Source organism: Dicentrarchus labrax, unplaced genomic scaffold (genome assembly GCF_905237075.1).
Source record: "Dicentrarchus labrax unplaced genomic scaffold, dlabrax2021, whole genome shotgun sequence".
NCBI classification, from domain to species: Eukaryota; Metazoa; Chordata; class Actinopteri; family Moronidae; genus Dicentrarchus; species Dicentrarchus labrax.
In genome coordinates this window covers 5611116-5628305 of record NW_026136721.1, presented here as the reverse complement: position 1 = coordinate 5628305, position 17190 = coordinate 5611116, and the positions used below count along the sequence as shown (strand labels likewise).

The following is a 17190-nucleotide window of genomic DNA, read 5'->3' as shown; positions in this document are numbered from 1 at the left end:
AGGCCTATAGCAGCATAACTAAGGGATGGTTCAGGAATCACCTGAGCCAGCCCTAAATATAAGCTTTATCAAAGAGGAACATCTTAAGCATACTCTTAAATGTGGTGAGGGTGTCTGCCTCCCGAACCAAAACTGGAAGCTGGTTCCACAAGAGAGGAGCTTGGTAACTGAAGGCTCTGGGTCCTGTTCTACTTTTAGAGACTAAAGGAACCACAAGTAGCCCTGCATTCAGAGGGCGCAGTGTTCTAGAGGGGTAATAGGGTACTATGAGATCTTTAAGATAGAAGGGGCCTGACCATGAAGAGCTTTGTAGGTGAGGAGGAGGATTTTAAATTCTATTCTGAATTTTCAGGGCCAATGTAGAGAAGCTAAGCTAATACGAGAGTTTATTCACCACAGGGGTGTAGTTTGTGACCAGATGGACATGGTTGTGATCTGAGCCACCTGATGAGGCGTATGCATCCTTGATGTTTGCATACAACAAGTCCAAAGTTTTTTTGTCCTTGGTTTGGCATTTCATGTACTGGGTGAAGGTGGGGAGAGCTGAGGACAGGGAAGCAAGGTTGAAGTCCCTGGAGATGAGGAGGAGGGATTGGGGGTGCTGGTTTTGAAGCTGGGAGACGACAGTGTGGATCTGATCTGTAGCTGCAGCAGCGACGGCCAAGGGAGGGATGTACACAGTTACAGCAATAATGTGTGAAAACTCTCTCGGAAGGTAGTACGGCCGCATGCTAACAGCTCCAAGTCTCTGGTGCAGAGTTGCTCCTTAACGTGTGCTGGGTGGCACCATCTTTCATTCACAAACACAGCAATTCCTCCTCCTTTCTTCTTACCGCTCTCCGTTGCTTTCCTGTCCGCCCGTACAACTTGAAATCCGTCCAGGGTGAGTCAGGAGAAAGTTCACTCAGCCACGTCTCTGTGTAGCACATGAGGCTGCATTCCTGGTCGGTACTCCCTCTGTAGCCGGATTAACATTGAGGTGACTAACACCATGTGCATATGCAAAGTCTGTGTAAATGTTACCGGATTTGCCTTGACCTAACCATTACGCTGCAGCTAAAGCCCTAAGTTGTGCTACTTGTGCTAAAAGGGGAGTATACGGCGGCTGCAACAGCAATGTTTAAAATTCCAACATGTCTGTCATTGGTGTGACAACAGTGTTACCTTTCACAAACATTAAAAGTAGTGCTCCTGGCAATGGTTCAGTTATAAGATCACTCCAGGCCTTTAGATATGCCTCCAAAACTGCCACGGAATCATGTGGAGTACCATCATGCAGGAGGTTTGAATGTTTTACACCATAGTATGGTGAGTTCTGGGGCTTAGAGAATGATACCATACCCAGTAATCGTGCGTATGTTATTACAAAGTTTTGTGCTGTGAGAAGCACATGATTTGTGTACAAAAACACATCTGGATTCGTAAGTGCAGGAGCACTTGGTAATTTACCTTTAAGTTGAGCAAATGCCTGCCTTGCATTCCATTGCAAATGTGTAGTTTTTTTTTGCGCTGTGGTTTTGATTAGGTCTTGCAGTGCTTCTGATTAAAAGCGTAACGGGTTGTCAGTGTGAACCCATTAGGCTAATAGGCCTCTGGTGACCATTGGTCCCAAGTCTTTAGGGTGATAAGAAGGCGACACTATACATGTGGTGAGCTTTTTCTTTAAACCATCCCAACACTCGTCTAGTGTCACCGAAAACTGTAGCCTTAGCGGTGTCTTTTTGATTTTGTCCTTTTACTTGGCATCGAGGAATCTCTCCACTGCCCCACTGCTGGAGAGCCCATGTTATTTTCTGTGATAGTTTCACTACAATTAGCGTCAGATAATTCATACGCTGGAATTTTTGCAACGCACAATCAAAAGGGCTCTAACAATCAGTGCAAAGCTGGACCTAAATCCAAAATTAATTTAATATGTCGTCCCTTTTTTTTTGACTGGAATGTCTTTACTTTACCCCCGTGTCATTGCCCATAATGAAGAATTATTATTATATTCTCATATATATGGTTGCTTCTCTGATTATGTCCTCAGCGTCTCTAATATTTGTTGTCCCAAAAATGTATAGTAACATTAGGCGTACCCAATAGCAAATACAGGGTCCCTAAAATCATTAAGCTTTGAAGAATGTAAATTTTGTAAAAATTAGCTCTCCTAGCTGCACTGTGCAGGATTATGAGACAATGGCTGCAAACCTCTCAGAGAGGGATCTAAGGGGTGAACACATCCAAAACCACAGTAAAAAAATATGTCCTTGGTGAACACTCAATCACTCCAAATAACATAACAGGCTTAAAGATATTGTCCAGTATATAAGTTCAGCATGATCACTTGGAAATTATATTCTTATCAGGTATTTATCTACAGTAGAAAGTCAACAAAACAACTACAGCGAGATCACTCTCTGTGATATACATACAACATAAAAAATAAAAAATAAACTTCCCTCTCACCCTCTTGGGGTGGTATCTGTGTCATCCTCGAGCTCGGGTCCTCTACCAGAGGCCTGGGAGTTTGAGGGTTCTGCGCGGTATCTTAGCTGTTCCTAGGACTGCGCTCTTCTGGATTGAGGCTTCTGATGTTGTTCCTGGGATCTGTTGGAGCCACTCACTGCCCCGAGTGCTCCTACTACCACGGGGACCACGCTTGCCTTGACCTTCCACATCTGCTCCAGCTGTTCTTTCAACCCTTGGTACTTCTCAACCTTTTTGTGTTCCTTCTTTCTGATGTTGGCGTCTGCTGGTATGGCCACATCTATCACCACTGCCTTCTTCTGCTCTTTGTCTACCACCACTATGTCTGGTTGGTTAGCCAGGACCTGTTTGTCAGTCTGGAAGCTGAAGTCCCACAGCACCTTGACCCTGTTGTTCTCAGCAATGTGCTGTGGTGCGGCCCATTGGGATTTTGGTACTTCTATTACATACTGGGTACAGATGTTCCTGTACACTATTCCAGCCACTTGGTTGTGTCTCTCCATGTACGCTGACCCGGCTAGCATCTTACACCTTGCTACTATGTGCTGGACTGTCTCAGGGGCATCTTTTCATAGTCTGCACCTTGGGTCAGATCTATTCTTGTAGATCTTGGCCTCTATGGCTCTTGTACCTAGGGCCTGTTCTTGTGCAATGATCAGTGCCTCTGTGCTGTCTCTGGGTCAAGCTTTTTCCAGCCATTGGTAGGTCTTCTCAATATCAGCCACTTCTTCAATTTGGCGGTGGTACGTGCCATGTAGGGGCTTGTCCCTCCAGGTTGTCTGCTCCTCTTCCTCTGCACTCTTATCAGGTTTCTGTTGCCTGAGACATTCACTTAGCAGTTCATCCTTTGTGGCCATTTTTCTGATGTACTCTTGGATATACACACAAAATCAGCCAGCACACACAATAGTCACCACAGCAACGATATTTACAGCTCCAGTAGCATAGGATGTTAATATTGTCCTTTATGATGTCAGCTCAAGTTATTTAGGGCTTGCATAAACAACTGTACTAATACCGTTCTTGTGTGTTCTTCTCCTGTTGAGCTTCAGGGGATAATTTATTTCATTGACTATCTACACACCAACACCAATGATGTTTGTTATCTTTTTTTTATTCTATTTATTACTTCTTTTTATTTTATTTCCTTTCCTTCCTTTCTTTACTTCCCTTGGGCTTAACCCCTACTTCATGTTATTAATTTATCCATCCAGTCTGTTTTATTTTATTTTTTTCCTTTACTACTTTTGTGTAGGGAACCTGATTTTATCTGTTCAATTATCAATAATTTTCCTCTCTCTCTCTTTTTGTTGTTGTGGTAAAGTATTCAATTACTTTTATATAAGTAAAACTTTTTTTTTTGTCTTTGCGGTTCCAACAAGCAATTTTAGTGTATTTTATGATTTTTTTTTTATCAATAATTGGCCTACTTTAAACTACTTTTATTAACCGGACGCCTAGCCCTGCAGTCAAACAGACCATAAGGATGATCTTAATGTAGCGGAATCTCTGCTAGCATTCACTACCAGGCCTGCCCTGCCTATTTATATTGCAATAGACAGTGGTTTCTCAGCAAGATGCAATTATTATTTTTTTACTACTCCCGCCTAGATCAATGAGTACACACAGTGACTTTCCTAGGACTTCTTTACACTACCTATTTATATATGAAGTATTTGGCTTCGGTTAGGACTTTCACTCTCTCACACACACACACCACTCATGCATGAGACTCGCTTTGTAATAACAGCAATTCACTTCAGCAGCATTCAGTCAATGCACAATTTAGCTTTTTATAATTTTAAATTTAGCTTAATAATAAATATATTGGAGTCAAACTAGTGTCACAGGGTCCTTATTTTCTTAAGTTTGTAGGATGAAGCGGGAGTCACAAACTGCTCTCTCTCTCTCACAGACAGAAACACTATATGCAGAAAATTGTGAAAAGGTTTTTCTGCTTACCTTTTGAGGGCTCTTAGAGTGGTTGGTCAGTGGGACCCATCTTGTGGGCCGACTGACAGACACTGGTGCGAAAATGGTGTTGCAGCTGTGGATGTGATGGATGACTGTTTTGTGTGCGGTTGACATTGTGCGTTTTAGTGTTTTAAGAGTATTTTCGTATTGACTCTTCAACTCCACAGTTTTTCAGAGGCTGTAGCAGGCTCCAGTTTAAAGCTAGAGGGAAGATGAAAAAAGTTAGGCTAGATTTTTGATGGAAAAATGGGCATGGCAATTTGTCTGGCCAAGGGATCCCTTGGCTTCTGACCTCAAGATATGCGAATGAAAATGAGTTCTATGGGTACCAACAGGTGTCCCCTTTTCAAAAGCATGTGAATATAAATGTAGTGTATTAGAATATTTCATGCATACTGGCATCCACACACAGTTCTTAAATTGCATACATTGGGACTGTATGGAAAGCACATACTTCATGCCACCCCTGGATAAGTTAGTGCCTCTCTTGTGCCACCCCAGTCAGAAAAGTCTGGAAATGCCCCTGCTTATGCCCCCACTACTTTTCAGCACAAAGTGTTTCAATTACAAGTGGTCATGAAAATGCAATGTGGAATTATACTGTATCCGCGAAAACTGTGAACATTTCTAGTGATGTAGAGTGAAGAGGAGATGATGGGAGAGTGATGATGAGGGACAGGAAGGTTGAGTGGGCTAACATGAAAGACCGCTGGACTATCCCCAGGCACTGCAGCCAAAAAGCTTATAGGAGGACACAGCAGAGTCCTGAGCGAATAGTGTTTGTGCAGTTTTATGGCAGCATCTCCTTTGTGACCAAGGAATTCTCCCTCAGTTGCTGTAACTTTCTCAGTCTCATGCTGCTTTTAAATCATACCATCAGCACACATCATACTTCATCACTCAGTCATTTCCCTTTTTAAGATTTTGGTTGATGCTTCCACTTTTATTCATTCTTCAAATTCATCATTCCTTTTTTTTTTGGTTGTGTTCTTTCATAGGTTCTCCAATGCCCTCCCCCTCCTGTCCATCATCTGTCATTGACCAATCACATCCACAATCAGCCAATCCACATAACAACCTGTTGTTAGGCGACGTGGCTGAGCCAGACTCAGAGGAAGAGGAGGAGGAGGAGGAAGAAGAGGAAGAGGAGTATGCAGCCCGATTGTACTTACCTGTAACACATGGTAAAGGAACTTTACTTCATTAACAACCTTTTTAGAGGAAGAAGATGTCATTTGATATTTACCTTTGATTAAATATCTGCTCTGTGATATTTTATTGTTAAAAACATTGGCTTTATAATCTAATCTTCAACAGCTTTATTCCAAAAAACCTAAAAAAAAATGTATTAGTCATCCCTCCTCTTGGGAACTTTTGTGTCTCAATCTAAACATCCAGCTGCTGCAGTAGATTCATACACATCTGAATATTCAGATACATATTTTTACATATTTCCCAACTAGGCAGGTAGTAAACAAAGACAGGTGGTCTTAAGCTCAGTAGGTCAGTAACTGATATGTTGTATAACAGACTTAATCATTTCGGTCAACTGAATCCATCACAGCTTTACTATTTTCAGCCTCCTTGAGTTCCTTTCTGACTATTGCATATGCAGACTCCACCATACTGGGCTGTAGCTGTTTTTCATGTTAATTGCTTATGATAAATGTTAAAGTTGCTCATGACACTTGGCAAGCATGGAGGCTTGAATGTCTCCTGTCTTCCAGGGTGCTGGCAGTGTAAGTCCTCAATAGATCAGCCAGGCTTGGTGGGAGTCGGAACACTTTCTCTGTCTCTGTCACATTGAGTTCAATGGAAGGTCAGCAAACTGTGAATTAAAGAGGTAAATATACCGGTTATGCTGTTATTTTTTTGATTTTCAGTATCTAGCACACACTTTGTACAGAAAGTGGGACTGGAAAAACTTGTGTAAGGCTTTTATAAACGGAACATTTTGAAAGCAACCTTCTGAAATTCAAAACATCTGTTAATAATTGACATATTTTGGCTGCACTAGGCACAATCAGGGATATATTACAGCACCCTCACGCATTGAAGCTTTATTAGTTGTTCTCCAAGTCTACCTAACATTGTAATGTTTTGTTCTTTTTTCAATGCCTAGCAAAGTTATGTCAGATTCCTATATAACACATACACTGATTGAATAAGTCATCATTCAGACATGTATTGAATAAAATTGACAAGGCTATCGTGACCTACAGATGCCAAATACCAAGTTGGAAGACCTAACTCAAAATGTTTTTGTTTATTTTTTGTATGTTATTTTATTTTTTTAAGTAATGTTAAGCAAAATTGGCATATTTGAAAATGGAGCTGGACTGTTTAAATTTAGCAGATAGGGTCTCAAAGCTAGCAAAGATACCATGTAAAGGTCACTAAAATATTTTAGCCCGCCTCTATCCACTTCCCGAATACAGCATAGCCACATTGTTTTCATTTGCTGGGTCCTTTGCTTGTAGTGGGTTGCCATATGATAAAAGCACTGTGTTTCAGTGTTAATGGTTGTACATCTGAGTTGGTTTGGACAGACAAATGTTTTGGCAGTGGGTTGATATTAAATGGATCATTATGGAAACCAAGTTGGGACAAATCCTACTGGAAGTATCACGTGACCGCATCGGAACTGGGGCTGGATCAAAATTTTGGGGTCATAGTGGCCTTTAATAATTCAGATCAATTACACCATTCAAATCAAGCAACTTTGTTTTGGTCAGGAACTCCCAGATAGAAAATTTGGTTTGAAGACGCATTTATGGATTTTCATTTTTCCATGAAAGTTTTTCTAGCAAACTACCCCTAAATTAGTGCAGTGTGCAGACAGCATTTTTTATTCCCATTTCAACAGTGGACACACCAAGGTTTGATAGCTGCAATTTTTTGATCACAGTCCAACCATAAGAGCTTATTTGACTAGAATGTGGCATGTTCAGCATCTGCTCTGCTTGCCATCAGCCCTGCTTCTGGTGTCTCTCCACATGGCAAATGTTAGGCTGCAAGTTGAGGATGAAACCCTAGTCTGAATCACTGGGGCCACAGGGGCTGTGTTTGGTTCAAATCAGAGTGCTGATCTGAGACCTGTTTGCCTGTAGAGGATGACAAGCACCAGATGCCTAGTCATGTTGGCTGGCCAATGACCCTGGATCAGTCTTCTTATAGTTAGGAGTGTGATAAGAAACAGACTTGGTTGTTTGAAGAAAGGAACTAAGACAACCACAATTAGAGTCAGACTATATCAGGAGAGGGGGCATGAAAGGGAAAAATAAAGAGAGAGCAGATTTGGAAGGAAGGAGAGTGAGAAAGAGAAAGACAGCTGCATGGAGCAATGGAAATAGAGAGACAGACAGACATCCCCTCATATATACATTGCCATCTAAACATAATCAGAAACAGATCTGAAATAGCGTCTTAAAATGGCTAAAAGGTTGTGCACGTGTGTGTGTTTGTGCATGTGTGTCTGGTCCTCTTTCTCCAAAGTAGTCCCAGCCTGACCTGACCAACCAACATTGAGCCAAACATCTAAAATATCACTCTCAACACTTCCTGCACTTTTTAGACGTGCCTTTTTTCTTTATTCGCTCATAGTGCTCTGTATCGTTTCCTCCTTCTCTTTCTTTTGCACCAGTGAAAGAAAACTAGAGGCCTTTAGATTATATTTTCTAGCACACACAAATGAAGAAACCAGTCTTTTTTTTAAAACTCCTTGTTTACAGAAGGAAGAAGCTGAGCAGGGAAGAAATCTGAGAATGTGAGAACGGGGGAGTGAATCCAGGCTTTTCTGTTCCCTTCTTCCCTCAGAACACATGTTTTTATTGGCTGTTTACTGGGATGACCAAGTGCTGTGTGAAGCATCAGAGACAGTGGGAAACAGTGCTTATTTCATTCCAGAAAGGCAGTTCCTAAAAGTCTGCCTCACTGTCATTGAAACTGGGTTTTGGGGTAGGAGCCTCAGAACATAAAAGCCAAAGAGATATTCCACACCAGGCCCATTCATACAAACTGTTGTGACAGTTGTACAGTATGGCTGACAGAGGACTTAGTTTAATAACCTTAATTGTGCTGGAACATAAAGAATACATTTTGTTTGACCCCATCAACCTTATTTTTCGCATAAGGAATGTTGTCGATATCAGGTGCACAGTATTGTTTGGGTCCTGTTTGGTATCTTGTAGCATTTGTCCATATACATGTGCTGGCTTAGCTCAACTTGATTTGACTCAGCGCATCAGCCCAGTTTGGCAAAGATTTGCATTTCCATTACAACAAAGCTACCCATGTGAAGGTGTGCCTGTACAGGCAGAGAGTGCCTTGATTGTCAAGAAAGAACAAAGCAGTGAATCTACTAAATAAAACGTTAATTTCAGATTGTTTCATGGCGGTTACATTCGAAAGCACAAATAAACAGCTTTATCCCTGTAGTATATTCACTCGTTTTTATTAAAGAAAAGTAGCTAACTAAACAAAATTACATTTTCTATAAATTCTTTGCAATAAAATTCCCGGTTATTTTGTTATTTAAAAGCGATTGTTATGAAGTAGTAAAATCAGGAAGTGATGGGTTTTCATTAGCGGTAACTTAACCCGACTTCTATACAGCTGAAGGCAAACGTTAAACAGTAAATTAAAGCCTAAAAATTTCAGCCTGAAGGTGTTTGGGTGTGGCAGAGATTTTACAATCCTTGCTTATAATGCAAGTTGTCTAATTATTGATGTACTATCATAGGTACACAGTTGACTCCTTAAAGATGAAAAAGAAATTCATACAATACTAGTCTGCCATGATCCTCAAACCCGTATCAGTAAGGTTGAGGTCACAGGAGTTAAACAGACTTCTATTCTGATTTATGGTGGATTCTAACTTACGTGTTATCTGCTCTCAGGTTACCTAATATGTATTTTCAGTATGTATTACTGAATGTATTATGTATTACTAGTTAATAACAGACTAGTGCATATGAATCCTCATATAGCTCCTTGAAACACCTAGTATTAAAGTGCGATTTGTATTGGGACATGTTATCTGGATAACAAATGAGCCAACCTTGCCTTTGCCTTTACACTTAAAGACGATCTTATTAGCCTCATTCCGATCGGATCTCTGTCCTCCAAAAGCAAAATCTGTGCAAGTAATTTGAATAAGTGAGTTGTGAGTTGTTGTTATACCTTTGTTTGTTTAAAAAATATTGAGCTGCTTTTATTTTTCATTACAGTTCTGTAACTCGTGTCTCTTTCAGCTCTAAATTTGAACAGCAACCTCTATTTCATGTTAGCTAAAAACAAATATCTGTACCACTTATGTTGTGTACATACACACAGTGTTAGTCTTAAATGGCCCATCTTTACAGTGTTGATAAGCTTGCAAAAATTAGGCTTATTAGTAATCATATCAAAATTGTCCATTCAAATGCAGGACATTAATTATAGGACAATGTCTGATCTGATCAACATGTCACATTAGATTCAGTCCAGGTTTATGTTCACCATAGATAAACAATGTAGTATTGATTCACTCTATAATACTTCAAGCAAGTAACAAACAGCACAGGTCTCTTTTCCAATACAAGGTCAGTATTAGCTCAGTAAATGGTTTTAACCCAGCACTGGAATTTGTTTGAAGACAGGTGAACAAAGATGGTGTAATAACTCGCCACTCACAACACAAACACAAACTGTTTGTCTTTTTTCCCCTGAGAGTGAAAGGACGCCAAAAACCCTCCACTGTCCAGCCTTTAGATGCCTCAGAGACGCCAAGGCTATCAGCTCGGGGCAGAAAGGCAACAGGAAAAAAAGACAAGTTTCTTTGCAAACGGCAGGGTGACGCCAAGGCTTATTGACAAAGTCTATACTGAAAGCAAAAGGGAGGGAGAAGTGAAAGAGAGAAACACGAATAACACTTAGTGCTTTTTACTTTGGGACCAAGTAGGCAATTCTCCTCAACACCAGAACTAATCAATGAGCCATTGACTGAAAGAGAGGAAGGAGAGAGAGAGAGAGAGAGAGAGAGAGAGAGAGAAAATTAAAACATATTTTCCTAAACCTAATCAATGATGGCGATGGGTAGAAGATGAAGAAAAGAAAGAAAAATCTTGACATGAGAATAAATCAATGAGGGTTAGATAGAAAGGGGTATAGAGAGAGAGAGTGGGGTCAAACTGCAAAAAAGATATTCATAAAAGGCAAATTAGACGAGAAGAGAGTCAATCATTGATCAGGCTAATGACCCTCAGGCTAGTGGCTGATCGCTGGGATTTAAGCCTCACACACACACACACACACACACACACACGTGGAAAAAGGCCACAAACACACAGCTCATGTCTGAGGCTGATTGCAAATGGAGTCACTTAAGTAAATCAAAATGTTGTAGCAGACTCCACACAAAGAGGCAGGGAGACGGGGAGAGGCAGACAAAGAGAGAGAGTGGAAGGGAGTTAGAGGATAAAGGGTAAAGAGAAAGTGTGTGTGTGTGTGTGTGTGTGTGTGTGTGTGTGTGTGTGTGTGTGTGTGTGTGTGTGTGTGTGTGTGTGTGACAGCCAGTGCATTGTGCTGACTGTGAAATGAGACCCAGATGGAAGAATATTTTCAAATGATATACCACAACCCTTTAGTCGACCCAGCTTATATTTTATGTTTGAGTTAAAGTTATTCATTTTGTTTTTGATTTGTCCTCATCCTTGGTGCTAAGCTCTCATTGCTCTGCTGTTTTCCAGCTTAGCACTGCTCTCAGAGATTTGCAGGGCTTAATTGTGAATCATGGGTCATGTTGTTTGTCTCAAATTGAATGTGATGGTTTCAAATGTAGTCTTCTTTTTATTTTGCTGATTTGCCAACATTTTGTCCAGCCTGGCAATATACTTTATTATGCTCCAAAGTTACCTTAATGAACCTTACACAAATTTTCTTAAAGGAACAATTCACCCCAAAATCAAAAATGAACACGGTTTTCCACACGGAGATGTTGGCCTTCTCTCCAATACAATGGAACCAGATGGAACTGGGCTTCTGGTGCAATTTTTTATTTTTATTTTTCAAAGACACGTCCAGAAATCATGACCCAGTTGCTCAAGATGACAAGTTTGATGTAGGAACTATTTTCACTCTACTTTTCACTGCGTGAAGGGAAGCATGCATGGATGACAGGCTTGTGATCATGACAGGATGTAAACATTAATGGAGTCCTCCTGGGCTGAGCTGTAACGTAGCTGACCATCTCAGAAACTATCACGGTTTCGCAGTATAACAGTATGAGGGATTACACAATTATTATTATTATTATTATGTTGTTTTTTTTGTTGTTTTTTTATTAGAGTTTCAAAAAATATTATGTCCTATATTGTTTTAATAACACACACTTATACAGTAGAATTCAATACTGTAGATAAGGAAATACATAATGGTATGATTACCATGAAAAACAGTATACCGCTGCAAACCTAGCTAGTCTAAGCTACAGTAGTTCAGTAAAAACAAAATAGTTCTTACAGGAAACTGCATTTGTGAGCCCAGCCATTCACCTCAGTCTCCTTAAATACTTTTTTAGCAATATCACATTCTCCTTTCCTCATGATCATAATCATGTTGTGTCATCAAAGAACCATCGCATTCACTTTTCCCTAAATCTCTGTATTCTTATGACTGTAAGAGGTTAGCTTGTCAGAGAATGCAAACGTCTGTTTAAACTGTTTGAATACACACACAACTGATGTATTGTTTTTTCTGGTGAGGACATGGTCCCAAGGGGAAAATTCCATTGATTTTAATGGGTCCCATATCCTCATGACAAACTCCTGCTTTAACCCCTCTGCTGGTAAACAATAACAAAATCTTTGCATACTCTTATCATACAGTGAACCTTGTAGCCTCAAGCGCCTTGCCACTTTTAGTGTGGTGGTTATTGAGATTCAGTTGTATTCCAATACTCTGGCAGTGTGTTTCATCTGATACTCAACCCAATAATGCAAATTTGATTTTGAGAGAATGTTGGGAAAGCAAAAAAAGGAATGTGATGGAAATATAAAAACAAAGAGTAGGTAAAAAATAAAGGCCTGGTGGCTGAGAGGACAAAAAAAAAACATAGAAAAAAGATGAAAGAGTAAAATAGAAAAAGCAGAGGAAGACCCAGTGGCTTAGAAGAACACAGTCTTCCATATTAATGACTTGGCCAGAGTGAGAGAGTAAAAGAACGGATAGAGAAGGAGAGAGGGAGAGAGGAGGCACTGAGAGCTGACTTGGCAGGAGAAAATGAATGAGAGAATGAGGGCAAAAGAGACAGAGAGGGAAGGGAGGGTGGATGAGGGGTCAGTGCACTGGTGCTACAATAAGGAGAGAGAAATGTGGAGGACTGATGAGAGGCTCTGAAAAGGCTGCAGCTGCCTATACTGAACAACTGAGTGGAAGAGAGGATAGGAAAGTAAGAGAGGAGGTCAGGTGAAGAGGATACGCGGGAGTGGGAGGGAGGTGATGGGAAAAATATTCACATGGAGGGAGAAAAAGAAAAGATGGAAATCCAGCAATGCCAGAGTTGGAGGGAAGAGTGGGAGCTGAAGGTTCTGCTGTATTTTGTCCAAATCAGTTAAAGGAGAGAGAAAGAACAGATATTGACACCTTGTTCACAAGCTGCATCTTTTTATCACCATCACTTCCATTCTCTCTTTCTTGCTTCTCCATTCTAGTCCAAATTAGCTTTATTGGCACAAGTCTCAGTTAACCACATTAACACAGCAATAAAGCACCTGATAAAATTCAAGTCAACCAATTAAGGACAATTTTGAAAATTCCTCCCTTTGGTGCATTCAAAGAGAGGCAGGCTGCATTCACACTGCAGGCCATTGTGGTCCAAATCTGATTTCTCAGTGTAAACAGCATAAATCACGTGGAATCTGATCTTTTCACTTCTCTTTTGGACCACTTTGATATGTGGCCCAAATCAGATACAGGTTTCTTTTTTTGTTTTGTTTATATTAATGTACAGATGAAAACAACACCAATTCCAAGTTGATCTAGGCCTGAAATGCAACAAATAATATTTACACAGGATTTATATTGTACTATTGTAGATACACTCTCATTTTACCTCATTATTTCACATTTTGGGGGCCTTTTAATATTACACGTCTACATTTCAGAAGCACACATCACTTTTTCCTTCACGATCAAACAGCTAGTCCCCTGATAGTTAATGGATGTTAGCTGTTAAGTACTTATATTTTAATACAGTTAGCTCATCAACTTGAATACATTGTTGGAGTTGAACGTTGCTGCTGTGACAGGAACTAATTGATAGAAATGAAAATGGAAAAGCCAACCCATTCCTAACATATTCACTTTGCTTCACAGGGGTAACACGTTCAAATCTTCTTTATTTAGTTTATTAAATTAAGGCAAACTGTGTCTGTGTCCTTTCAAATTATCCAAGCTTTTTAAATGGTACAAGACCATCAAAGGAAGCAACAAGACCACCAGGAGCACTTTACTGAATAATGCTATATCACTACAGCTGTATGCACAAAAATATCATACACATGCACACACATACAGTATGTTTGACAACATTTTAAAGATGTATTTAATTATTCGTAATTGGAATAAAACTGAAAGATTGCATTTGATCCTGCTTCTAAAGATAGCCTGCACCGGAAATAATGGAAAATAAACTGCCCATCACTGCTACATGGTGAGAATGGGAAATGACAGAATGACAGACAGACAAAACTAGCTGGCATACAAAGAGATAATCCCGATTTTCTGCTTTTTTTGTAAGTGGATCTCCTGGTTCATTAGATATGGATAATATTCAAGGCAATACTTCTATCTAACACTCTATTAATCATTGATGGAGGATGAAGTTGTTGTATATTACTTTAAAGAAGTGGGGTAGGATTTAGTAAATAACAGAGAGGAAGAACGAATACTTTATTGAAACCTTTATTACCCATAATTTATCTGCACTGGTTTGGGATGAGCAATACCAATTTTTTAAAATTTAGAATTTTTTTTAGAAAATACCAATCATTTTTGTTACAACTTTAACGATTCTGATAATTTTTTAAATGGGTATGTGATTTTTCTAAATAATAAAAAAAATTCTGGGGGGACTGATTAATTAAAGAAAATTAAACATCAGGTTTGTGGGAATAAGTGTAAAAAATAGTCTTGCTGTGTTTTTATTTACAAGTAAAAAGTAACGCCATGTTTCCTTTCTGCCATTCTGCATTCTGTCACAAGCTTCGATGCGAATGCCACCCACGTTTTGTACTCATCAATATTTTTTAGGTAATCAATACCAAATGAGCTTGTATCGATTTCACAGGATCAATCTGCCTATCCCTAGCACTGCTCTGAATAAACTGAAGGTCTGTATAGTTTGTGAGGAAGACATAGTGGAGAGGTTCAGCTGTTATTGGTCCAGCTGTCTTTGGGGGGATTCCCTCACACATTGCTGTAGAGGAGATACTATTGAATTTCATTCCTAAAAGGACAAAGGATAGGCTACTTTTTTTCTACTGGTGACCTCTGCTGTTTTTCTTATTCCTGTGAGAAGTCATTCTAGGCTACAGACAGTATTGAAATGTGACTCAATTTGCACAAAAGACACCAACATCAACTTAAGCTGAGCTTGCTTGTTGTGTTTTGGTTAAATGGTAAATGGACCTGTACTATAGCGCCTTTCCAGTCTTCTGACCACTCAAAGCACTTTTACACTACGTGCCACATTCACCCTTTCACACACATTCACTCAGTGATGGCAAAGCCCATCAAACAGAAACTAACGCATTCATACACAGCTGCCGTTTTCATGGCTCCACCCACTCAACAGGATCAGCTGTGTGTCAAGATTGGTCAAGATTGGACAAGATGGGCGGCTGTGGCTCAGAGGCAGAGTGGGTCGTCCACTAATCAGAAGGTTGTTGGTTCAATCCCCGGCTCCTCCCGCCACATGTCGAAGTATCCTTGAGTAAGATACTGAACCTTGAATTGCTCCTGATAATGTGTATGAATGTGTTAAGTTTCTGTTTGATGGACTTTGCCGTGAATGTGTGTGAAAGGGTGAATGTGGCATGTAGTGTAAAAGTGCTTTGAGTGGTCGGAAGACTAGAAAGGCAAGTACAGGTCCATTTACCATTTATAATTTCTATGCTGGAGGTGTGCTAATCACGCTGTGCATTCACAACTAAAATACAAACACAAACATTTTTTTGGAACCTTTGTGAAAATTACAAAATCAAAAGTCACATATTGTGAAATCAATATCCAGCTTCCAGAGCAGCTTTTTCTGGACAGAAAGCAAGGTAATGTCTTCTCTTGTTGTCAGTGTTATGTTACTTTCCTTATTTGTCTCTGTTTTGAGTGTTTGCAAGGAGGCCACGGTTCACAAAATCTCAAGTCTATAATAGCACCAGAAATTAATTTATCTAAATATTTAGAATATACAACGTGGCCTTACTTTATGTTTTTAATAAAATGTGGTGTGGCTTAAATGACTCCTTTAATTACATGTAGTGAAATCCCTTTCTAAGGCTGCGTGTGTCTAAGAGGATTACTGTGATGCTTACGCTGCTGTTAAGATGCTCTCAGAGTACTAACTGTCAGTTTTAGCCGACCTGCTGTTGTAGAAAAACTGTGACTTGCTACCGTTTCCCTCTCACACTGCTTACCCATCTTTGCTGCATTCAATTGTGTTTTCATTTCATGCTTCTCTTCCTCTCCTTCTCCTCCTTTCAGTTAGCCTTAATACCTTCACATGTGTCACCTTTTGTTTCTTTCTCCCGTTCTTCACTTGTCTCCCCCCTCTCTCTTTTTCTCTACATCTCTTTCTTTTTAAAAGGGGATGTGTATTGTCAGATGCAGCAGCCATGAAAACACCAATTTTACAGCACAGGAATTCAGGAACAGCACTACCATCACACACACACACACACACACACACACACACACACACACACAGTCTGTATTACTATACATTTGAGGGCCCTCATTTATTCCATTGTTTCCTAATCTTCATTACTCTTAATGTTAACTTAATTCTGACTTGGTTCTAACTTGAACTAAACAAACTTAACTTCTGGACTGGGTTGCACCTGCTATTCGTAGGTTCTGGTGTAAAGTCAACACTAGAGGCTTAGTAACTACTAATTAGTCATACAATTGTGGCACAAGATTTCTTGGGGCATAACCAAATGGCTGCAATTAAGAAAGAAATGATCTTGTGTGGCAGAAGAGCTGCTGTTCTACCATCAGTGAGTATAATTCCGTGACATTTTATGATTTACACTACCTCAGGGGTATGTGCAAATATACAGTTTAGTAATAATTTACATTATAACTAGGCTGAGTTTGAATCTACACACAGCTGGTTCAATGGGCCACTGAAGAAATCTAGTTGGGTCAAGCCCTTCATTCTCCTCCCTAAATGGACAATTGATGTATTAATTTATGATGACCTCAGCCATTTGTTCATTTTAAACCAGTCTGGAGCAACCACCTTTAGTGAATTTTCCACTCATCCTCATGCATATATGTCCATTACAACTCGCATACATGCATGGAAAAACATCTGTGTTTTAGCTCATCTGTAGATGACTCAAGTGCCAGTTAAAAAATCAACACACTTGTGGTACCTTCACTGTGAAGATATTGAGGGGTCTCACAGCTCTCAGGGACTCTCCTCACCAGTTCAGTACCTTGTTTTCTTTCCCCCTTTCGAGGCCAGATTACACATCCCATGTG

At 39.9% G+C, this 17190-nt stretch overlaps 1 protein-coding gene across 11 annotated transcripts in view; it reads left to right on the top strand.

Moving 5' to 3' along the window:
- LOC127355461 (teneurin-3) overlaps positions 1-17190 on the top strand; it is a 361742-nt gene that overhangs the window by 212408 nt on the left and 132144 nt on the right. For 9 of the 11 annotated variants that reach the window (XM_051386366.1, XM_051386367.1, XM_051386362.1 and 6 more), the window contains one exon: positions 5445-5630. The exons of the other annotated variants lie outside the window; for them this stretch is intronic. In XM_051386366.1, the coding sequence (XP_051242326.1) occupies positions 5445-5630 (186 nt within the window). The remainder of the gene's footprint in view (positions 1-5444; positions 5631-17190) is intronic. 11 annotated transcript variants of the gene reach the window in all.